The sequence below is a fragment of the Caretta caretta genome, chromosome 1, assembly GCF_965140235.1.
Source record: "Caretta caretta isolate rCarCar2 chromosome 1, rCarCar1.hap1, whole genome shotgun sequence".
Taxonomy (NCBI): Eukaryota; Metazoa; Chordata; order Testudines; family Cheloniidae; genus Caretta; species Caretta caretta.
The window spans coordinates 323868869-323893806 of record NC_134206.1 but is presented as its reverse complement, the minus strand read 5'-3'; the positions used below and the strand labels follow the sequence as shown (position 1 = coordinate 323893806).

Below are 24938 nucleotides of genomic sequence, written 5' to 3'. Positions count from 1 at the left end.
CACTGGTGAAAAAGGAGTCTCCTTGCCTGAGGACGGAAAAAATGCAAAGAAGCCTCTTACTAGTTTCCATAATTTTGTTCTACTTTAAATGATCATTTGTTTCCCAGTACTTAGAGACAGGACAAAATCACACCTGCTTAACCTCCAGCTTTTGACCCAAGGCTCTAGTTTTCTCCAGCTCTTCCAATATCTTTATGTTTCCAGATGTTTGACATTTAGCATTTTGATGTTTACACGCATTTGAGAATTTTATCCAACTAGCCGTCTAGAAAACTTCTTATAAAGACAATTATGAAAAAAGCCAGCCCTGTACATTAAATATATTATGCCGAATTAAGTTAAACTGATATAAGCAATTGTAAACCAATGTAAGTCTACACAGAGATTTGCAGCAATTCAATAAATTGATTTTAATTAAAATAGCACAAGTTTCATACTGAGATAAGGTTTAAGTCTCTCAAGGCAAAGCTGTCACTTACATATTTGTGTTCAAAATTATACTAGTTTGTAGCAACAAATGTTTGTATAGCTGACAGTTATTCACATAACTGTCTTGGTTTTAAGAAAAGGAGGACTTGTGGCACCTTAGAGACTAACAAATTTATCTGAGCATCAGCTTTCGTGAGCTTCGCGAAAATAAATGCTCAAATAAATTTGTTAGTCTCTAAGGTGCCACAAGTACTCCTTTTCTTTTTGCAGATACAGACTAACATGGCTGCTACTCTGAAACCTGTCTTGGTTTTATTACTGCCTGTTATGCAACATAAAAACTTCAACTTTGCACAAGTCTTTTAAAGATAGACTAATAGGCAGTGGCAAAACTATCAGCCATTGACAGAGCTTATCCAAATACTACAGTAGTCTATAATAAAGACACCAACTATCATAGTAATATTACTGTTAATCACAATGGTTTGGACCAGGGGTCGGCAACCTTTCAGAAGTGGTGTGCCGAGTCTTCATTTATTCACTCTGATTTAAGGTTTCGCATGCCAGTAATACATTTTAACGGTTTTAGAAGATCTCTTTCTATAAGTCTATAATATATAACTAAACTATTGTTATATGTAAAGTAAATAAGGTTTTTACAATGTTTAAGAAGCTTCATTTAAAATTAAATTAAAATGCAGAGCCCCCCGGACCGGTGGCCAGGACCCGGGCAGCGTGAGTGCCACTGAAAATCAGCTTGCATGCCGCCTTTGGCATGTGTGCCATAGGTTGCCTACCCCTGGTTTGGACGAATATTGTGGAATGCCATTATGTGTTTTTAATAAGGAAGAATGCTTAGAGCTATGTTGTGCTACAATTGCAAAAAAGAAAGTGACAACAGTTGAAATTTGTTAACCAAAGCAAGTGTCAAAAAGCAACAGGGTCTTAAGGAGACAAGGTGGCTGAGGTAATCTCTTTTACTGGACCAACTTCTGTTGGGGAAAGAGACAAGCTTAATGATATATGATTAACTTTCCATTCACTGGTTTCAGAGTAACAGCCATGTTAGTCTGTATTTGCAAAAAGAAAAGGAGTACTTGTGGCACCTTAGAGACTAACCAATTTATTTGAGCATAAGCTTTCGTGAGCTACAGCTCACTTCACCGGATGCATACTGTGGAAACTGCAGAAGACATTATATACACAGAGACCATGAAACAATACCTCCTCCCACTCCACTCTCCTGCTGGTAATAGCTTATCTAAAGTGATCACTCTCCTTACAATGTGTATGATAATCAAGGTGGGCCATTTCCACCACAAATCCAGGTTTTCTCACACACACACCCCCAACACACACACAAACCCACTCTCCAGCTGGTAATAGCTTATCTAAAGTGACCACTCTCCTTACAATGTGTATGATAATCAAGGTGGGCCATTTCCACCACAAATCCAGGTTTTCTCACCCCCCCCCCCAACACACACACAAACTCACTCTCCTGCTGGTAATAGCTCATCCAAACTGACCACTCTCCTTACAATGTGTATGATAATCAAGGTGGGCCATTTCCAGCATAAATCCAAGTTTAACCAGAACTGGGGGGCGGTGGGGAGGGGAAGGGAGAGAGGAAAAAACAAGGGGAAATAGGCTACCTTGCATAGTGACTTAGCCACTCCCAGTCTCTATTTAAGCCTAAATTAATAGCATCCAATTTGCAAATGAATTCCAATTCAGCAGTTTCTCGCTGGAGTCTGGATTTGAAGTTTTTTTGTTGTAAGATAGCGACCTTCACGTCTGTAATTGCGTGACCAGAGAGATTGAAGTATTCTCCGACTGGTTTATGAATGTTATAATTCTTGACATCTGATTTGTGTCCATTTATTCTTTTACGTAGAGACTGTCCAGTTTGACCAATGTACATGGCAGAGGGGCTTTGCTGGCACATGATGGCATATATCACATTGGTGGATGTGCAGGTGAACAAGCCTCTGATAGTGTGGCTGATGTTATTAGGCCCTGTGATGGTGTCCCCTGAATAGATATGCGGGCACAGTTGGCAACGGACTTTGTTGCAAGGATAGGTTCCTGGGTTAGTGGTTCTGTTGTGTGGTATGTGGTTGTTGGTGAGTATTTGCTTCAGGTTGGGGGGCTGTCTGTAGGCAAGGACTGGCCTGTCTCCCAAGATTTGTGGGAGTGTTGGGTCATCCTTCAGGATAGGTTGTAGATCCTTAATAATGCGTTGGAAGGATTTTAGTTGGGGGCTGAAGGTGACGGCTGAGAAAACCTGGATTTGTGCTGGAAATGGCCCAACTTGATTATCATACACATTGTAAGGAGAGTGATCACTTTAGATAAGCTATTACCAGCAGGAGAGTGGGGTGGGAGGAGGTATTGTTTCATGGTCTCTGTGTATATAATGTCTTCTGCAGTTTCCACAGTATGCATCCGATGAAGTGAGCTGTAGCTCACGAAAGCTTATGCTCAAATAAATTGGTTAGTCTCTAAGGTGCCACAAGTACTCCTTTTGTTTTTCCATTCACTGAAGGCTAAAAGTGCCATTCCAAAGATATCACAGAATCTGGGTGTTATAGCAATGAGATGGAAGCAAACTGCTAACATAACAAACAAGATACCAACCACCTCACAAGAACCCTCCCTCCCACCTCCCAATTGTGACTGGATCCCTCATTTTTGTAGTATTAATATAACAATTAACACAGAAATGTCAGACATAGCATCACATTACTCAGGAACCTGCCAGCTTCTGAATTGTGAATGGGCAATAATGATAAGTGAACAAAGGGGTAAAACCCCTAACACACCACATTCTGGGAAAATGCTTGATGCATCTTATCTCTCTGGCAGAAACCTATCTTTGTCACTCTTTGGAAACACATGCATAGTTTGTAAAGACAATAATGTATCACTGAACTGAATACACTGACTTTGAATTACCTTTAATGATAAGTACATCTCTATTTGTCCTGACGCAGTGTTCCTGCAACATCATAATAAGAACAGAAAGGTATTCTTTTAACAATATAAATGAATACATAAAAGCACTTGTTTAATCGTGAAGAATACAATGGACTTTGAAAAAAAGTGTATGTTTATATTTGTGCTGACCAAAAAGTATTAACACAAATCTCTACTGCAAACACATTGCATTTTGCCTTACTTTAGGTACTTATATGGCATCTGAGCACTTCACAGTCTTTACTGTATGTAATGTCACCACACTGCTGTGAGAGTGTGTCTCTCGCTAGTGTCCTAACCACTGGACTATCCTTCCTCTTCCTAGGAGTCACAGATTCTCCAACACAACTGGTAGGGTTCTCAACCAACCACAAAGACAATCAAAATTTCAGCATGTATTTTCTATTCTAAAAGGACAGTCATGAAAAGTGTTGGCTGTTGACCTTGTTTACCCTACACAAATACTGGTCTACATTAGCAGGAGCACATTTCTAATTCACGACCCCGTAAATTAAACCAAGTGCAAACAAAATATGTGTATACATACTTCCATATATGTATGCGCACATATTCTATATTCACTCGGACACACACAAACATATATCTATTACATACAAACACACACAATGCAGCTTGTTCAGAAAGCAGCAGTTTTTCCTCCCTGGTTGAACTATCATGATCCCTCCCACCTGGACTGTTTTTATTTGTATGAATGTATAAAGAAAAGGAGTACTTGTGGCACCTTAGAAACTAACCAATTTATTTGAGCATGAGCTTTCGTGAGCTGCAGCTCACTTCATCGCTGTAGCTCACGAAAGCTTATGCTCAAATAAATTGGTTAGTCTCTAAGGTGCCACAAGTACTCCTTTTCTTTTTGCGAATACAGACTAACACGGCTGTTACTCTGAAACCTATGAATGTATAGGTATTCTTCTCCTCCTGCCTACTTATAATGTTTTTCCATTTATATGTAGTTTATATTGAATTGTGAAACAACTGAAGTAAGTAAAGAGGAAGCTTTATATATAGCTTTAAAATAATATACTGAATATCCTGGATCATGCAAAATATAGTCACTCTCAGGAGTGCAGGTAGGTGAGGTTTTATGAGTTCTCAGTAGGGGTAAAAAAAATAAATTAAAACTGGAATTTTTAAAGACGCCTTCAGGAATTAGACAGCCAGTTCCTGCTGAATTGTATTGGGCCTTGGGCACTGAACTCCCCTAAACTCCTTTGAAAATCCCAACCTAAGTCAAAAAGGCTATCAGATTCTCAGCATGGCAGAAGATTTTTCTCCCCCTGAACCCAACACCAGGAGCTCAGGCTCACGCAGATAGATGCAGTGCTCTATGATCAATTTATAGGCCAGGTTCAATGCCAGTGTAAGTGAGCACAATTCCACTTACACCAGCAATAAATGTGTCTTTTAAAATCTTCTCAAGTACCCACTTTCTCAAGCAAAAATCTGAAAGTGAATTGGAATCTAGATACTGTTCAGCCACTTAAGAGATGCAGATAGAGAGTGACAGGTAGCACATTCAGCTTCCAGGGCAGAGGTTAAGTGATTATACTGGTGTTTGGTCTATCACTTTGTTTTACAAAGCACCCTGAATGCAAGCACTTTAAAGTGCTTTGTAACAACAGAAATCTTGTCAAACCATTATAAAACTAATTAAAAAGAACAAACAAAACATTTAAGTCTTTAGCTTGGTTTTAAAAGAAGCCAAGGACTTTGATCTGGGCAAGTATTTCCACAGGCAAGAGGCATAACACATAAAGCAGGAGGCTTCAGAAGAGGAGTCTAAACCCCAGGGTCTTTCAGCAGGCTGAATTCACTGACTGCCATGGAATATGCTGAAAAGAAAGTCTCTGTGATAACTGGGTGAAAAGTAAAGGAAGGATTTGTACAAACCTGATAAACTTTTAAGTCAGATTGGTAGCCAGTGGAGGAACATCAGGACTGGGGTAATAAGATAAAACTATTTTCCCCTCCTAGGAAAACTCATGATAGATTGATGTTAAAATTAGAGGCAACTTACAGTCTCTGATGAATAAACAGTCAGCGACAAACGCATCACAGTAATCTAATTAGGAGGAGACCAAGGCATCAACAGCAATTTCTACATCCTGTCAAGTAAGCACTGATTGTGGAATTAGCTGCAGGAAAACTCCAGCATCATCTGTGAATCCAATATCAAGTTCATTTTGCAAATCTGAGTTTCTACTGCTGTAACAAAGTTTTGTCCATCAAAAAGTATGGACAAAAATGTAGGCCAACCATTTTGGATCAATCAAAAATCAGTTTTACAATTTGGACAGTCACTCCATGACAGAGAAAATTTAGTTGTGAAACCACACAACAAGGATCCACAGGAACCAAGAGGAGAATCTGAGTGACAATCATACAATCAAAGCCAGAGCCACAAATAAAACTGTCAAACTTCAAATCTACAAAGAGAAGACAATGGCTAGAATGGAACACTAAGCAATCCCATGCAATTACAGCAGCAGCTGATCAGCGTGCTGCCTACTCTAACACAGAGATGTCCGTAAAGCAATTAAAAAAAGTTAGCTTAGCACTTCTACCAGCCAATTCATTCAGGCTTCAAAGAAGTTTCACTCTGTTGTCCCCATGGCAGCAAATAATAGATATAGATGCTGTGGTAAAAATAAACTGTTATGCGAGAATTAGTGTCTACAGTGAAGAGATGGCGAAAACTCTGTCTCTTCACTCAGTAAATACATTTTTAATTGTAGTTTTTAACTATTTTAAATTCAATCATCATGAATGGACAATTTTTCATAGTCTTCAAATAACAAGATGAGTGAAATAACTGGTGAATCCAGCCTGGAATCAGTAATGTATTAAACACTCTGATTTTACTTGTATAGTGGATAAATTAGAGTTAATTATTTATGTAAAATCCCAAGAAGAGGTAAAAGCTTTTAGCACTGCTCTTATTTGTTAAAAGTGCGGTTCTGTCCTAAAAATATGACTATCAAAATGGACTTAGGGGGTTCGCTCATTGTGACTCATTGACTTCCACCTATTTGGTAATTTTGCAAGTAAAAAGATTGTTTTTATTTTTTGCTAACTGCTAGCTCCGTAAATTCACCTTGAGGCCTGGCTGTCCAGCTAGGTTCATTTAATATCACACAGAATCTACAGGCACAATTATATCCTCAACTAAAGCATCTTGAAACTAACAGAGCAGCCTGTGTGAGAACACAATCTGAAGACAGGTTGCATAAGTGTAACTGAGGGCATAATTGATCCTGCTAAATCACTGATGGTGATGTATGAAATGGAAAGAATCAAAGAAAACAGACACTCACCATCTAATCACAATGCTCATACATCATAAATGCCAGCAAACTCTATAGTGGTCTGCACGCTAATTATTAAGATTCTGCTGCTAAGTATAGCTCTAACTAAGGATCATGGGACGACCCTATCATTCGAAGCATTTTTGGATGTATAAGAAGGAAGAATCTAGCAGCTATGAAGAAAACCTTCAGAGCCAGCACTATGGAGAAACGGACAAAGCAAGATTTATTGTACACTGTCCCTGGAACTACTATTAGTGGGCAGCTTGAAGGGGGAAGGGAGATGACAAACAATGCATTCAGAATGTTTGTGGCTTCAAATTTTAAGAAAGCCTGATCCAGGTTTTCTAAATAGAAACTTTGCTGTCAGAACGGCTTCTGTGTCTATTTCATCTCAAGTTTTATAAATAGATTGAGATTCCCCTCCCTTTCTATGGCGTTAATTTCACTGTTAAGGTATTAACTTCAATGTGATGCCAAATATATTGCACCTGCATTTGTAGCCTGCGCAATTAATGATATATATATATATATAGAACTCAAACTGTCAAAAGTGGAGCCTAAAATTAGATTCTTAAATCCGGTTTCAGAGTAACAGCCATGTTAGTCTGTATTCGCAAAAAGAAAAGGAGTACTTGTGGCACCTTAGAGATTAACCAATTTATTTGAGCATGAGCTTTCGTGAGCTACAGCTCACTTCATCGGATGCATATTGTGGAAACTGCAGAAGACATTATATACACAGAGACCATGAAACAATACTTCCTCCCACCCCACTCTCCTGCTGGTAATAGCTTAAATCCATATTTAGACACTTAAGTAGAGGTGGCCTGATTTTCAGAGGTGATGAGCATCTGCAGCTCCCACTGACCCTCAACTTCCACATGAAAATGATTCTCTTGCAGGTAAACCTGTGGCTGGCCCTGAGTGGGTGACACAACTGGGGGAGACTGTCTCCTTTTCCAACCTATACCAGGTCATATCATAGTGTGGCTGAGGAGCGAAGCCATTGTTCTTCGCTGGTTAGTACCACCCTTGGTGCTAGCATCTCAAGAGTGCAAGGAGGAGCTCGGCACATGCTGCATCCTTTGAAAAGGCAGTGCAGCTGTTGCTTCAGTGTGTGCTTCCCCAGAGGTCCATGAGGGATTCTGCTTAGGTCAACTGGAATCTCTACTGTCCCAGCCAGGGACCACCAAGGTAAAGGAAACCGGCTCCCCGGGCCAGACCCACAATCCCGCCAGTTACAGACAGTAGAGCTAGATATATGAGTCACTATGGAAACTCTATGCCACCAGAGAATTCCCCTTCACAGGTGAGATCCGCCAGGTTTAAGGCCACTTGTGCCAGTGGAAGAGCGCAGGGAAGCCAGAGTGCAGGGGAGGGTTATATTCCTGGCTTTGACCTAGAACTGGTGAATGACTTTTGCAATTTCAAGCCTCTCTGTGCCTCAGTTTCCCCACCTGTAAATTGAAGGTAGCAGCACTTCTCTACCTTGAAGAGCTTCTTTTGAAGCTTAATTCGTCATTATTTGCAAAGAACATTGATGGAAGGTGCTTTATAAGTACAACATGTAATTATAAGAAATCAAGGTTCTTTTACAAAAAACACAAAAAGGTTTTTGACAAATGATACGCATCAGCATTAAAATCCTTCTTACGGTGAAGTGCCCAAAACTGATGAGCTTCCTTCCATGACTATGTGATACAAATGGGGCATTACCCAAAAGAGAAAAAGTCAATTATATATCACAAAGGAGTATGGCGTTCCTGAAATGCAGAACAGAATGTAGAATAACAGAGAAAAGACCTACTGTCTGTGGTTAATTGCAAAGAAGAGGTTGTAGAGATTCCTCATACGTTCAGATATTAAGTCAGCTCACATGGAAACATCTGGGGTTCATTGCTCCTCAGCATGGTTAAATGTAACAGACTTAAGGGAAAACTTCAAAGCACCGAGAAATAAGATTTATGAGGCATTATGAGTCAACATGCATAGTTGTTACAAAGGAAAGAAGTGGATAGGTTTTTTCCAGCTTTTGTGCTAGCCGTGCCCTCTAAGCATTTTGCAGAAGCTAAATGCTACCTCCAGACACCTCGCTGCATTGCCAAAAGTTTCAGCACACTGAATGCTTTTAGCCTTGCTGGTTTTAAAAGGAATACAAGTTGGGTGTAGTGAGAACACTGGTTGTTCCCAAAGCACTCTGGGTACAGACTCCATTTGAATCAATGAGAGGGCTTCCAACATCAGCCTCAGAGCAATTAAAACATCAGTTTATTTCAATTAAAGGGAGAGGAGATTTTCTATCATAGCCAGAAAGAAGGCAAGAAAAGGAGCTAGAGAACAGCCATACAAGAGGTATTAGGCCTAGAACCGCTAAAAATACAAGGACCTCCGCTGGTTCTGTAAGAACATTTTAATTTATACTGAAAACAGGTGCAGACACCAGACTGAGTTATGGTGATGCAGAAGAGACAGGCAGCCACATAGACATAAAATGACAATTTTGTTTCATGTCCATGCAGTGATGCTTTGTTAGAGCTATGTGACTGTCATGAACATACGAACCGAGACCTGAATGAGCAAATGACTAAGACAGGACCATGATAATAACAACATGACACCCTACTGGGGAAATAGAGGAGAAATTTTCTGAACTTTAATAGGACACAGGACTTTCTTACTTCAAAGGATCTCTCTCATTTTAAAATCAACTGTCCTATTTTAATGCCATACTGAAACTAGAAGTAAAAATAACCAATATTCCTCTGAGCCTTCAGGAAACAATCCAAGGAATTACAAAAGCAATACTCAACACTCCTCTTGACTTTCACACAAACAATATTAAGAGACTATTTTAGTCAGGAAAATGTTTAGACTTGTTAGGAGTGGGAAAAGGTGTATTGTGCCCATTGTTAAAACATTGTGAGCCATTCACTGTCCTACCCAGTGTCTGGAATTAATACTTGTTGATCGGTTGAAAAGGAATCCTTATAGGAAGACTTCCCATTGTTTATAGTACATTGACAACATACAATTCTGCTGAGTTCAGGTGGATGTGCACTTAAACATTACCAGTACAGTCAGCTAGCTATAAAGACTGGGCCAACAGTCACTCCTTTGTAGCAGTGAAGAGGAACTAGTTACAGGACAGTAGAAAAAGGTTTTATGATGAATCCATCACGCTGTCGTTCTTTAACATTTGCATCTGGTAACTCAAAAAGATGATCCATTAAGCAGTCAAAATTACTAGATCTAGAGAAGCATTTGGGAACAACAGGATTTGTTTGTTATTGTTCTTATGTGTCAGATTATTAATTTGGTCATCAAAATTGTTTTATACAACATAAGGATAAGCCTAACAGTTATGAAAATTGGAAAGTCTCTAATAAACAAACCCAGACTTTAGGACTACATTGAGGTGCCTGAAGGAATCATATTAAGGTACATTAGGCAAGATTTTGCTCTGTTACACACAAGCAATCCCTCTGACTTAATGAAGCTGCACAAGTGTAACGGAGAACAGAATTTAAGACATTCTGAACAACATAATATGCTCATTATGGCTAGCCTGGCTGCCAGATTTCCGGACTCATCATGTCTGTGGAAGCTGAAAACCTTCCAAGTAAGTATACCTGACTTGAAAAATTAGAATCTCATCTCAGATGAAGACCAAACTGGGATATTATTGGCTAAAGAATAGAAATCCTTGACAATACCACAGAACTGAACGAATCTCTGCATTTTCTCATGCTGCTTGTACATAGCTTAAAAAATTCATGACTGGATTGAGGACTTACTGCGCTCTACATCTGCTGAAGACTATGAGTGGTTTTTCCAGCATGACCTGGATCACTTAACTAAAGACCAGCTATTAAACGCTGGCAAATACAACAGGAATAAAACTAAATGGCCAGACTTCCAGAGCTTGCCTACACATGAAACACTAGAGCAGCACAGAGGCAGTACTACAACTGTACTACTGTAGTGCTTCAGCATAGATACCACCTACGCTGATGGGCGGGGGCTCCTCCATTGGCACAGGTAATCCACCTCCCCAACAGGCAGTAGCTAGGTCGATGGAAGAACGTTGCTGTCTACACTGGGGGCGAGGTCGGCTTAACTACATCCGCTCAGGGGTATGGATTTTTCACACCCTGAGCAATTTAGCTGGGTAAACCTAACATTTTATCATAAACCAGGCCTTAGAGAAATACAATGAATTCTGCTGCTCTGAATATCTCAGCGCAGTGTTACTGTATAGAATCTTAAGAAGAATTCTTCTGTCTACCTAGCTACTGCCCGTCCAGGAAGTGGATTAACTACAGCGACAGGAGAACCCCTCCCATCAGCGTAAGTAGTATCCACACTGAAGCAGTACAGTGGAGCAGCTGCACCACGGCCCCTGTGGCACTCTAGCATTTCAAGTGTAAACATACTCTTAGTTATTCTCTGACTATGTAGGAACCACAAAAGTGTAAATTAAGTGTGCAATAGTGGTGCTGTCTTGCAGTGAAAAAGGCACTACATTTTAATCTGCACGGAAATGCAAACTGAACATTGAAACATAAAAATAATAAACTTCTCATATAGAAACAGTGTGAACACGAGATATTTAAGGCATGGTACTTAGAAGACCAAGTCCTTGATTAGGCAAGTGGAAAGTTGTGATTATTTGTGACTGACTTACTAAGAATTGCAAACATCCTACAATATTTGTTACCCCATCTCATTTGTTTGTCTCATGCACCTGTTAAGCTTTGTCTTTTAGACTGAAAGCTCCTTAGGATGGGTACTATCTCGTACAGTTGTACAGCACCTAGCACAATGAAATCCAACCAGTAATGATGATCTGCACGACACACGATGGGAGAGTAAGGTTTCACTTCATGGTTTCTCATGTCAATACAGTAACATGATAGTGAAGCTTACAGAAAAACTGTAGTGCAACATGTACAAGATCTCTCTGATCACTACATTTGATTACCTAGATGATTTAAGATTTACATCCCCCTCTCTGAAATAAAAGCCAAAGAAGAGGTGCAGAGGGCCCAAGAAACTCTGAGGCACTATTTTTATAACAACTGCTCCCCCCAGGTGTTTGGGTGGCCAAAGAAAAGGCAGAAGGAATACCCTCCACTGAAAGAGAGTAAAACATTGGTGGGGCTAGATCCCTTTAACTTTTTTCCATTCCCCCCAGTTGCATCTATGCCTCCAACGACTGTGCAGGTCTCAGAATTAGGCCCCTGCCCTCAAGAGCACAAGGTATATCAAGAGCTATATCACCATTTTTACTTCTGTCCATGCCCCCACTCATATTCAGGTCTAGGGATTGTTAGCTTGAGTTCCCAGCTGACCTTAACTGCTTCAGCTGCTCTCAAACCAAGCTCTGTGTTTTAGGCACAATAGAGCATGAAATACACCTGGAAATAAATACATGAAGTAGTTATTCCACATTACTCTAGTTAATTACATTTGTTTGTTTAACTTGAAATACCAGGCCCTGTAACAGATGTAATTTGAGCTCTCAGTCATGCACCCAGTCCCATCAAAACCAATGGTGGCGTTATTATTGTGTACTGTTTGCTTAACACCACTAGAGTACTCAGATTTGTACAAAATGAAGAAATGAAGATGGTCGCTACTCCAAAATGATTGCTATAAACATATGTCTCCTGTTCACTCACCTCCTTACATCACAGGAAGTGAAGCCAATCAGTAATTAGCCAGTATTCCAATTTCAAAAATACCTTGTAAAAGCTCGGTTTACCTTTGTGCTAGTAACTGAAGACTCCTGAAGACAGAGAAACTTTCATCATGTATAAATGACTAATAATTACAGCAAAACAAATGGAGAACTTCAAAGCGGGGGTCGGGGGGAATGGAGGGAAATTCCAACTTATTAGGACATAATTATCTTCTATAGGACATAAATACCGTATTTTAGCAGATAAACAGAGTGCTTTTATACTGAGTTATGTTTGTTTTATGACGTATCATCAAGATTTTGTGTTCCTCATTGAAGAGATGATAGATTTTACCATTTTCTTCTAATTATTTTTCTAAATATGGCTCTTTATAGGGAAAGGGAGATTTTATAACCTCAGAACAGGCTACATTCCACTGAGCAATACCACTCCAACAGGGGAAAGCCATCTTTTAAGTTTATTCAAATATTCAACAATGTCTCATATTAATATGATACTGCACTGAATCAATATCATGATGGCATTTCTGTAGAGCCAGTATTCCTCCACTTTCAACCTGTGTAATTTTCCATGCATACACATACCAGTGGGCAAATTTTTATTCTATTTATTAAAATTTACTAATTTTGCATTCAAGAAAACAAGCAATGTTAGTATTGAAAAAAACCCTGCATTATTTAAATAATAAATATATGTGAATTTTTTATAGTTTTAAGCAGTAAATTATATTTTTTAACATTTTAAAATAAAATATTATGGAATATGAATAGCTATAAGTCAAACATGTAAAATGGCTGAAATCTTATTTTATATAAGACAAAAACCGGGACAGGGACCATCTTTGTGTTTTGTGTTTGTACAGCGCCATGCACAATACACTCATGGTTCATGATTAGGGCTCACAGGCACTATGGTAATACAAATAATCAATAATAATGATAACGTTTAAATTTTTTTACCCCCCACGGCGACGGATATCAGACTGACAGGGGCTAAACTACTCAGTAAAATATTTCTAAGATTATTTCTGATAATGAATTATTTGTTGGTAATATTTTCCACCTGGTCCTCTGAGCGGGGGAGGGAGGGAAACAAACTCTGGCCAATGACCACCATATGTTAGTTCAGTGGTTCCCAAACTGTGCGGCGAACCACCATACGGGGGCACAGAAGAACGTTCAGGGGGGTCAGTGGGGCCTGGGCCAGCCTGCCCTGGGGGGCAAGGAGGGAGCGCCACCTGGCCCGGCTCTGCCCCCAGCTCCACTCTGGTTCCGGCTCTGACCTCAATCCTGCCCCAAGTTGAGACCCCAGTTTCAGCTCCTGACCCCAACCATGACCTGGTCCTGGCCCTGGCCTCGGCCCCCAACCACAGCCCGGCTCCCAACCGCAACCACAGCTCCCATCTTTCGGCCCCAGATGCAGCTATTGTCCCAGTCTTGGCCCCCAATCTTGCTCCCAGATCCCAGTGGGCGCGGACAGATTACATTACAGTAAGGGGGGACATGGCTTAAAAACTTTGGGGACCACTATGTTAGTTGTATTAATTTCAGTGGAAAAAACATATTATAATGCAATGTGGGCATAAAGGTCCTAATGTAGCATCGACTTGATCACGCTGCACACACTGTATTTTTATTGTATCTGTTTAACAATAAACAGGAATATATTAATATTCACATTGAATAGCAAACTAAAAATATTACAGGTTTCAGAGTAACAGCCGTGTTAGTCTGTATTCGCAAAAAGAAAAGGAGTACTTGTGGCACCTTAGAGGCTCAAATAAATTGGTTAGTCTCTAAGGTGCCACAAGTACTCCTTTTTTTAAAAAATATTACGGGGATACCACAGCAGAGCCATATTTAAAGAAGCATTGAGGTTTGCCGTTTAAAACAGGGATTAAACGTCTTTATTATGTGTGCCTGTTACCATGCAACTTCTCTAAACTTACAGCACTTACTCTGCTGAATGAATTTTATAACTGAGCTAAAATGAATTTAAAATGGACCCTTAACTTTTTCTGGTTTGGTGTGTGACTTTGTGGCTCCCTCTAGCAAATGAATTTCTATATTTGATATGTGAAACTAGTCTTATTTCTAAAAGAGAGCAAAATCTAAGAGATGAACTACTTTACATTTTAACATTAATTTTTATGTACTAATACTTCTTAATCATTATGTACACCAAGATGATCATTATGAATATTTCTCAACAAACATTACAATTATTAAATATGTATGTATCAAAAGGATGTTCCAGATTCCAAGCTGTCATTATTAAAAAATAATTGTTTCTAGTCTTCATGGTTTTGAAGAAAATCTCAAAAACATGAACCAAATATAAATGAATACTGTGTTATCTCCCTGAGCCTGCAACGAGTCTGAAGCAATAAAGTTGGAGAAGTGTGAACAGCCCCATTCATCTCAATGGTGTGGTTAACTATGGAGACTGAATGTGACTATTCAAATATCAACACTGTTAACTATGTTACTGTTGATCATTTTGGCACAAACCTCCAGCTATGACAAGTGGCTTTGAAATACAAAAAGTGCATCGACAATTGCACTTAATGTAGCAATCAAATCTTTGTGTGAATAAAATATATCCTTTCCATATGTATATCCCCTACACTATAAATACAGAGTGAATATGCAAAGAAATTAAATAATTAGTTTATGACTTAAGCATTTAAAAAATACCTTTTACATTTTCATCTGTTCATCTATTTATTTGACAAGCTTACACGTTTTTTTCCCAGAGATTTCCAGCAAAGAAATTTCTGAACAGATGAAAACACAAATTATTCCAAATTCTAAAACATGGGTTAATTAAGTTTGTTAATGTGCAAGTTTTTGTTTAATAAACTGTTAGTCATAATCACTTCTATTTATACTGTAATGTTTATTATAGAAAACATTTTTCATCAAATTAATTGGTCATAAAACTTCCAACACTGTCTCACAGCCCGTTTCAGAGTTTACTGGTTGAGCTAATAGTTTATCATTTGGACCTTAGGAAAGGGACTGATCTCTGGCAGAATTCCTCTGATCTCTAGGCGAACCCCACATCCTGTGCAGCTCTTAAGGGAGGTCTCTGGTCCACTGTCCCTGGCATGGTACCCCCTCAGTGCAATGCTCCCCCTAACAGTGCTGCCCCCTCTCCATTGCCCCATCCTTTGTAATCTGTGGATCTGACCCAAAAGCCACAGATGGCAAAGAAAAGACTTTCCATGTGGGGGGCTTGGAGCAGGCCCTATAAGCACATTCCATTTAGACATATGCATTTTCGTCCATATGGATCTGTATAGGTATAATTTTCGAAAAGATAAAACTTTAGAAATCTAAAACGTCTGCTGAAAGAAAATGCATGGGGCAGTGGACAAAAGATGTTCCTCTAGAAGAGATGGAGACTAGCTAAGGGTTTTAGGAGTGAAGCTGGCCAAAGAACAGGGCTAAGGAAGCTTGGGAGCCACAAACAGTCATATTTGTTCTATTTAAAGCTTTACACTCACAGTGGAAGAAAATGTCCTAAATGATGTTCCAGCTTTCTCTGCCTGGCCTCAAAGGTTTTCAGCCAGCCAGGCTGCTGGAGCTTCCCAAGAAGTTTTGAATAAAAGATGAAGGAAGCTGGAGCACTGGTTTAAGCATTTTCCAGGGGCACAAAGTTTCAAATAGAGGAAGTATGTTTATTTGACAGCCTCCCCAGCAAGGCAGCCATTCCCACTCCCCACCACCTCAGCCCTGGCTCTCAGTCCCGCTGTTAAAATAGGTTAATTTAAGATTTATTTATTTTTAAAAAAACAAACCACACACCCTGGAAATTCCTAGACAAAATATTTCTAGTGAATGTTATTTAGACATTTAATATTCAGCTGTTCAAAGTGCACAAGCAAAACAGGTAATTTTTAAAAGAAAAACAGGAATTATTTAATAACAAACAAACTTATCCTCAAAGTATCATTAAAACTTTAGTGCTTTAGAATACGAAACGCCCCCTCTTCCCTCCTCCTCCATTTTAAATAAATATTTGCTGATGCTAAAAAGACATAGATATTACATTTTGTTTGTTTTTTGCTTCTACGCTATTTCACTCTGTTTTTTAACTACTTGGTATAACATAAGCTCCTACTGATGCACTGAGTAAGCATACTACTGAATTTCCCTTGGTGCCAAGAAGAGAGTTTTGTCACTGACTTTCATGGAGTAGGAGCAGGCTCTGGACCTAAGAACTCAGGAAATACTTCAGTTTCGTCTACATCAACTTCCACAATGGATACACTAGGAATACACTACTACAAGGATAATATCGCAGTAATCAGCAGGAACTTCAGAAAGACTATTTATTCTATAAATTCCTAACCACCCAAATAACTGTAATTCCTGTTGACCGACAGTGTGTCATTCAGGTTTTCTCAGAAGGTCAAACAGCTAAGAACTTTGCCGTAATGTAAGTCTCAGCTGAGAGTTTAGACCTGATCCAGCAAAGTACGTTGACACATGCACAATTTAAGTTCATAAGTAATCCCATTAACTACAATGGTTCTACTATGTAGCATTTAATTCTTCTTCTTCTTCTATACTCTTCATAAATACTGCAGAAGTAGCACTTTAACCTCTATTAATTGTCTGGTAAATTACAAGATAAAGTAACTAAATCAAAAAACTGATAAAGATGGGCCTACTAGGAGGGGAATGACAAGAAGAAGAAGCAATCTTATGTTCTTTTAAACATACAATTTCTAGAAAGGAAATTGGATCGAGAGATAGATTCTCTCTTTTTATATTTGCCTGGATGGGTATTCACAAATTGAAGCTTACATATGGTATTTCCCATCTGTTTACATTATAGTAAGTCTTTGAGGCAGGGACCATCTTTTTGTTCTGTTTGTACAGCACCTAGCCATATCAGGTCCTGGTCCATGACTGGGGCTTCTAGGCACTACCACAATACAAACAATAAGTAATAATAATAGTTCAAAATAAGGAGTGACTCATCATAACATGGGGAGGGATAGCTCAGTGGTTTGAGCATTGGCCAGCTAACCCAGGGCTATGAGTTCAATCCTTGATGGGGTCATTTAGGGATCTGGGGCAAAAGGTAGGGATTGGCCCTGCTTTGAGCAGGGGGTTGGACGAGATGACCTCCTGAGGTCCCTTCCAATCCTGATATTCTATGATAACATGTTGCACTCAAAGAATACTGATTTACATCTAGCACTGTTGGTTGTCTTGAGTATTATTTAAGGAGTAGAAGATAGTTGGATGTGCAATCAGGGACCCTCTTTTCCCTCCCAGAAACACAAATGTAAAAGAGATGTGTCCAAACAAGACATTTTAAAACAAAGATATGGGATTTCGTCTAACTGCAAATGTGACACATTAAATCCTTCTCTCTACCAGAGTCAGAGGCTTTCTCCATTTGAGTAAGAATGTCAACAATTTCAGCTTGATACAGAACTGACTCAGTGGATGGCCTAACATATAAATCATGGGTATAATAGATAAGATAAACACATACCAGTATAGTCCTCGTAACATTCACAAGTGTAGCCTCCTTCTCGGCTCCGACAAAGCCCATTATTGCCACAAGGATTGGAGTAGCAGAGATCAATCTCTGTTTCACAATAGTCGCCTGTAAACCCAGGGGGACACCGGCACCTCAGACCATTGATGGGATGGATGGGTCGGAACAAAACGGTGTTTGAACTAATAAATGGAGCAGAGCTGTCAAACTTCAACACCGAGACACACTTCATATAGTTCTCGCAAGGCTCTCGCAAACAGATATTGTCATCGAAAGGCAGGACCCGCTGCATAGAGATCATAGTCAGTAGTGTCCTGTTGAGGTAGATCTGTTCCTGGAGGTCCTCGGAGGGGAAGAACTTATTTCTAATGCCACCAGGAAGTAAAGCGGAGAATGTCACGTTCAAGATATTGGAGCTGACGTCTGTATCATTTTGAATGTTGAAGACGAAGATGCCATCCTTGGTAGTAGACAGCACCGTCGCCACACCTTCCACAAAGAGAGAGAGCAGCGGGGAGAGGAACTTCTCCTGGGACATGTTTTCCAGCCGCACGGTGATACTGTTGGTCAGCATGTCATCGGTAATGATAGTCACCCTCAGGGTGCAGACTGCTGTGACACTGTGAACACCATCTATTGAAATGGGGGAGGGGGGTGGAGAAGAGAGAGAGACAGAGAGATCAGAGTTATTTCAAACAACATCCTCTGAAGTGCTTTGGCATACAGACCAGGCTACTCAGGCATTCTCCAATAAACACAACTGAGATGTGAGACATTCCAGCCTGCTGGGACGTGAGAGAGAGACAGAAAGTGCTTTGACTTCTGCACTGGAAAGAACCTAAAGCTTGGAAGTAAAGTACAAGGGACATCCAGGTATGCACTGCCTAGACTGTTCCACTCAAGCAACTGCAAACTGCTAGCAAGACAAATAGCTGTGAGAGGGTTAAGGGCAAGAAACTTCTTCTGATAGGAACTGAACATATCTTACACAAGTCACTGCTAGCCTACAACTAATGCTATGAAGCTGTCACTTTCTGCAGCACAACACCAAAATTATCTTCTCCGCAGCGGTCTCAGACTTAAAGTACCAAAACTATGCAGAGTGAGAGAAAGGATTATCAGGACTTTAGATAAAAGTCATCATAGGGAATAAGAGCTAACTACATTTGATTTCCTTCAGGAACCTTATATGAAAGTTGGAGATGAAGCCAAATGAAGCCAATCTCTAATGAAAGCAGGCATTTTTACACTGCTCCATTAGGTCTTTGACATATCCACGTTTTTTTGCTACAAAACATTTCAATGCACATATGGCAGTGATATCTGATACCAGAGAGTGATGGATGCCAGTACAACCCCCAGTACAGAGTTACTTATATTAATGCAATGTCTTTGCAAACTTTACAGTCTCATTTCATTATGAAATATAATTATTGATCCTGGGCAATGTGATGGGTTCTATATACATTATGTATACTGTATACATAAATGAACATGGAAATTGCAATGAGCACCTACATCACAGAGATCAAACCCTCGTGTTTGGTTCTGTCTCCTGGCTGAACTTAAGGACTTTGTCATTTTTTCACAAATATATAATATTTTATTTAGAAAGTACGGATCACAGAGTATAAAATATTAAATTATTTTTACTATAGTAGGGCCTAGAGGCCCCAGTTGAGATTGTGGCCTCATAGTGCTAGGCACTGTACAAACACATAGTAAGAAACAGTCCCTTCTCCAAATATTGCACAATCTAAATACAGTACAACCTCAGAGTTATGAACACCAGTGTTAAAAAACTGACCAGTCAACCACACACCTCATTTGAAACCCGTCAGGCAGCAGCAGACACACACACACAAGTACAGTACAAAGAAAAGGAGTACTTGTGGCACCTTAGAGACTAACCAATTTATTTGAGCATAAGCTTTCGTGAGCTACAGCTCACTTCATCGGATACACAGTACAGTACTGTGTTAAACATAAACTATTAAAAAAATAAAGGGAAACCAGCATTTTTCTTCTTCATAGTAAAGTTTCAAAGCTGTATTAAGTCATTGTTCAGTTGTAAACTTTTGAAAGAACAAACCATAATGTTGTGTTAAGAATTATGAACATTTCAGAGTTTTGAACCACTTCCATTCCCGAGGTGTTCATAATTCTGAGGTTCTACTGTAGACGAGGTGGACAAAGCAGGGGAGGGGAAACAGAGGCACAGAGAGATAAAGCGAGTTGGATGGTCATGTCAGTAGTGGAGCTGGAATAAAACCCAGCTCTCTAGACTCCCAGTCCAATAGCTCATCCACTAACCCAAACTGCCTGTCACAGAGTCGTTTCTAATGTCTAACGCTGAATAGTCACCTACTATATACATCTTCTCCAGCTAAACTGAGATACACACATTGGGTGTGATTTTGCATCTCTTCAGTGTAAATCAGCAGTAATTGCATTTGAATCAATATAAAAGCAGTGTGAGATCAGAATCGGGTCCCACCAGTTCATAAAAGGCTTTTTTTTCCTTTTCTTTTTTCGGTTGTTGGGTTTTTTGTTTGTTTTTTAATGGGGTGATAAGCAGAGAATCATCTCGTGCCAGGTGAAGTTGTGTCCATGTTTAGCATAACCACCTAGAAAAATTGAAAAAATCAGACCAGCACCTATTATCTAGTAACATTGTTGGGTATGTAACGATGCAATCTGGATGTAAAGTTAGAAGATTTATTTTCCAGTAGTCCAGGTGGGTCTAAACGAAGTATTTTCCCCCTACCCAGGAATGTCTATAAAACCTCAGCTGCTAACTGTTTTTCTTTCATTATAAAGCCACTGCAAAACAAATAAAATATTTTCTCATGGGTGCTACTTTACTACTTAATGGCTAAAAACAAACAGTGGTGGAGTTGTAGCAAGTGGTCATTATTTTGGGTGATCTTTTTGTAGGACCCATCACACCAGCTGATTTTTTTAGCTTTAATTTCCCCCAAGATGGATATTCCACACAACATTTCCATCTCCTCCTCCTCAAGCTGCTCCAGACAGACTGTCCTGTTTCCATTTCCACAGAAAAGGCAAAACTGCCTTGCATGATCTTCAAAGCTTTTCAATAGTCAAAACCCTAATTATAAACTTTTACAAGTGCATAGTCTGCAGGTTCCCAACCAACGGAAATATAGGATGCAAATTAGTACAATTAATGAACTTTTTTCGTAAATGACAGAATCAGACTAGCTTACCCATTTCTGTCAACTACATAGTCTATTTCACAAGAGAACAGCAGCAAAACTAACTATTCATGCATGTTTCTACAGCTATTGTCATTTTGATTGGCTTGTCCAAAGGGTGTCTGGTCTATTTTGTTATATGTTGCACAATGTATTACACAAGTTCTCTCATAACATGGAGGAAAAAGGGTACCAGACAAAGGGCCTTTTTCTTAACAAAACACTGATGTATAGTCCATGGTATGTATAGTAAGAAGACAAAATACTATCTGCTGTCTGACAACCCACTGGAGTCCACAAACTGTCATAATCAATATCAACTGCCACACTATACAAGAGCGTCCCAGCATTCACAGCAACTATTCTGACACAGTTAATAAATCACTATAAAAAGCCCAGTGTCAGACACCGCATAGCTTTGTTATTCTGAAGAGAGCACAAAAGAAAACCAGACATATGCATATAGTTTCAGATACTTTGAAATTACATATAATGTTTTAAAAGCAAATATAACCTTGTGCAACTCCGTTGCAAAAAGATTAATAAACAAAAGGCAGTAAAAAGTATTTTAAAATGTATTTTGTAGAAAATAACACAACTAGTATTTTCAGAAAAACTGGCCCTTTAATCTTACTATGGGCCATATCATACCATCAAGTTTGAAAAGAGAAAATCCCATTGGATGATTTATTCCATTCACTGGAGAGTTCTGTTTAAAAACTGATGTCACTTTTTGTGACTAGTATCTATTCCAAAGCACAGTGGAATTAATGCGAATTTTCCCCTTAATTTCAATAGAAGTTGAATTAAGTCCTATTTAATAATAATTAAGATTGTGAGTTTTTCACGGAGGTCACGGAAGTCACAGATTCCGTGATTTTCCGGGACCTCTGTGACTTCTGAAGTGGCTGGTGCAGCTGACCCCAGGGCTGCCTGAACAGGTCCGGGAGAAGCAGCAGCGATGGGGCCCCGGGCCGCCCCCTTGCCCGGAGCAGCAGTGGTGGCAGTAGGGGGACCCCAGGCCACCCCCTCTCCAGCAGCAGCAGCAGCGGGGCCCTGAGTACCCTCCCCCAGGATCAGCAGCATCCCCAGAAGCACCCCCACTCCCCCAGGATCAGCAGCATCCCCGGAAGCACCCCCACTCCCCCAGGATCAGCAGCATCCCCGGAAGCGCCCTGCCCCACCCCCGACCCCCAGCACCTAAGATTTAGTCATGGGTATTTTTAGTAAAAGTCATAGACAGGTCACCAGCCTGTGACTTTCTGGTTATTGCCCGTGACCTGTCCATGACTTTTACTAAAAATACCCGTGACTAAATCATATCCTTAATAATAATATTTGCAAAATGCTTTGAAAGACATTGTGAAAGTGCCAAATATTATTGTTGTTGTTGTTGTTACAAACTACAATGAAATCATTTTATAAAAGTAATAGCATTTCATGAAATGCAGTTATATTATACATCTACACATCTTAACTGTCTTTGTCCTGCAGGACATGCCTAATATGTACAAAGGTCTGGCATACATGCAGAAGTCCTGTGCTATTGCATAATAGTGGTGCTTCTTACGAATGCTATAATGTAAATCTAATTTTTCATGGGGGGGATTACACTACACTATAAATACCTATGCCAGGTTTTGGCTTGAATAAAACTTCTCAGAACAATGAAAACTAATAAGATATTCAATAAAATCAAACATTTTAATATAATTTTAATAAAATATCTTGACCCGTATTTTCTGTCACCCTTTTTCTTCTTTTGACCGTTCAGAATGTGGCATGGTTTTAACATTTCAGATGATGTTTGGCTTTGTTTGCTGTCAGTCACTTTGGGATAGTCCAGTTCCTTGCACCGATGTCAGAAGGCAATCGACCTGTAGTGTCCCTCTCAATCTTTTAACTTGCAGAGAAAGGATGGTCTAGTGGTTAGCATACTAAACTGGGCCATGGGAAACCATGGTTCAATTCCCTACTCTGCTACAGAATTCCTTTATGACCCTAGGCAAGCCACTTATTCTCTCTGTGCACAGTTCCCAGTCTGTAAAATGTAGATGATAATGCTGCCCTATCTTATGTGATGATGAATGCATTACAGACTGTACAGATACTACAATGATAGGGCCATATAAACACCTTACTTAGACAATCAAATATTGTCCTGAAGACTGCCAGAGCCAACTTTACCAAAGAGAGAAAAGCAAATATCTGTCTCATACATTTGACTGTGTTAATGAGAAGTGGAGAGAACCTGCAGAGTTGTGAACTGTTGTGTGACTGTGGGAAAAGAGGTGTGCAATTCAGCAGTAGTCTATCCACCACTGAATTTATTTCCCAACAATGCTTCTCTTTGCATTCATATTTCAAAAGAAAACTTCACAAGGTGGATCCCTTACAGTGCAGATTTATTTTGTAACACTGGCATCTGTGTTGAATGGGCCCAGTATTCTTAATTCTGCACCAAACTAATGAGAAGATTTAATAGAAACCACACATCCCCACAAATTCCAGAAAAACAAGAAAAGGCAGGAAAGCTTACATATGCTCCCAGTCCTCTAAAACACACCCACTGCAGATAAGTTACTGAATGGTCATCACTATACGAATAGCTTTTCTTTATGAAAAGATGGATCGGATCCGAGGCTTTAATCTTAGCTTTCTATTGATGGGCAGTTCATGAACCACAGAATTTTATTATCTAGTAATATAAACACAGCAATGTTTAACTGAAAGGTGCACCTGGCTCTGGGAGTACCCGGCCAACAAGGTGTTTGGTTTTTTTTAAAGAAGTATAACAAAAAATAAAATTATAAACACTTTTTTTGGTCTTATTAGCTATAAACTGTATTCGGGTCTGACCAATAATCAAAGCAACATTCATTTCATAGCAATGTCCCAGTGTCACAGGCTTCTTGCACAGATGCCCCAATCTTACATTCGTTCTACTTTCCCACTTAGGATGCAGCTGGAAACCTTTAATGGATGTCAGAGTTTACAACACAGCTGTGCAAACTCTGTGTCTCGTAATAAAACAAGGGTACCCCTTAGGTTCTGAAGCTGCAATTCAAATGGTCTCATTTGTGTCAGTGAACAAGGAGCAAACAGATCCCCCAAGGCAGTAGATGTGCCTTGGTGACATGTCTTCAAGTGAGTGACCTTCCACACACCAGTCCATTCAAAGATGGTTATATATACAGGACTTTCTTTACATTGTGTACAAGGCTACACCAAACAAAGCAGCAATCCCCTGAAGCAAGCAGTGGTCCATGGACTACAGTAGCACTCACAAGCCCCTTCCATGACCATGCTAGGCATACGACAAATATAGAGCTAGCGATAGTCCCAGCCCCAACGAATTTACAATCAAGGCAGACAGACTAAGAGTGGCAGGGAAAAGAGAGATGCCCAAAGTCACACTGCTGGTTAGTGGCTCAGTCCAGGTCTTCCAAATCCCAGCCCAGTGTCCTATCCACTACTAGACCGTATTCCCTCAATCAGAGACAACTAGCCAGACAGTGAAGATTATCTTTCCCATTTGCACCTTTCAAAAATCATTGACACACAGTTAAAATGCATAATATACTTGCCAAATACTACTTTTCCTTGTAAACAATTGTTGTGGTTACTACAGGGAGGTTCTATGATTACAAATGGGAGGTGAGAGTCCATGAGACAACCTCTCTATTAAGATGTCCTCAATATGGAAACATTTGAGAACCCCTGACGTAGAGGAAACATTCAAAGGAAGGTGAATTCTACAG

At 39.7% G+C, this 24938-nt stretch overlaps 1 protein-coding gene across 4 annotated transcripts in view; it reads right to left on the bottom strand.

Moving 5' to 3' along the window:
* The window catches only part of CELSR1 (cadherin EGF LAG seven-pass G-type receptor 1), a 260863-nt gene that overhangs the window by 128637 nt on the left and 107288 nt on the right, over positions 1–24938 (bottom strand). For all 4 annotated transcript variants that reach the window (XM_048836251.2, XM_075124485.1, XM_075124487.1 and 1 more), the window contains exon 2: positions 17954–18592. In XM_048836251.2, the coding sequence (XP_048692208.2) occupies positions 17954–18592 (639 nt within the window). The remainder of the gene's footprint in view (positions 1–17953; positions 18593–24938) is intronic.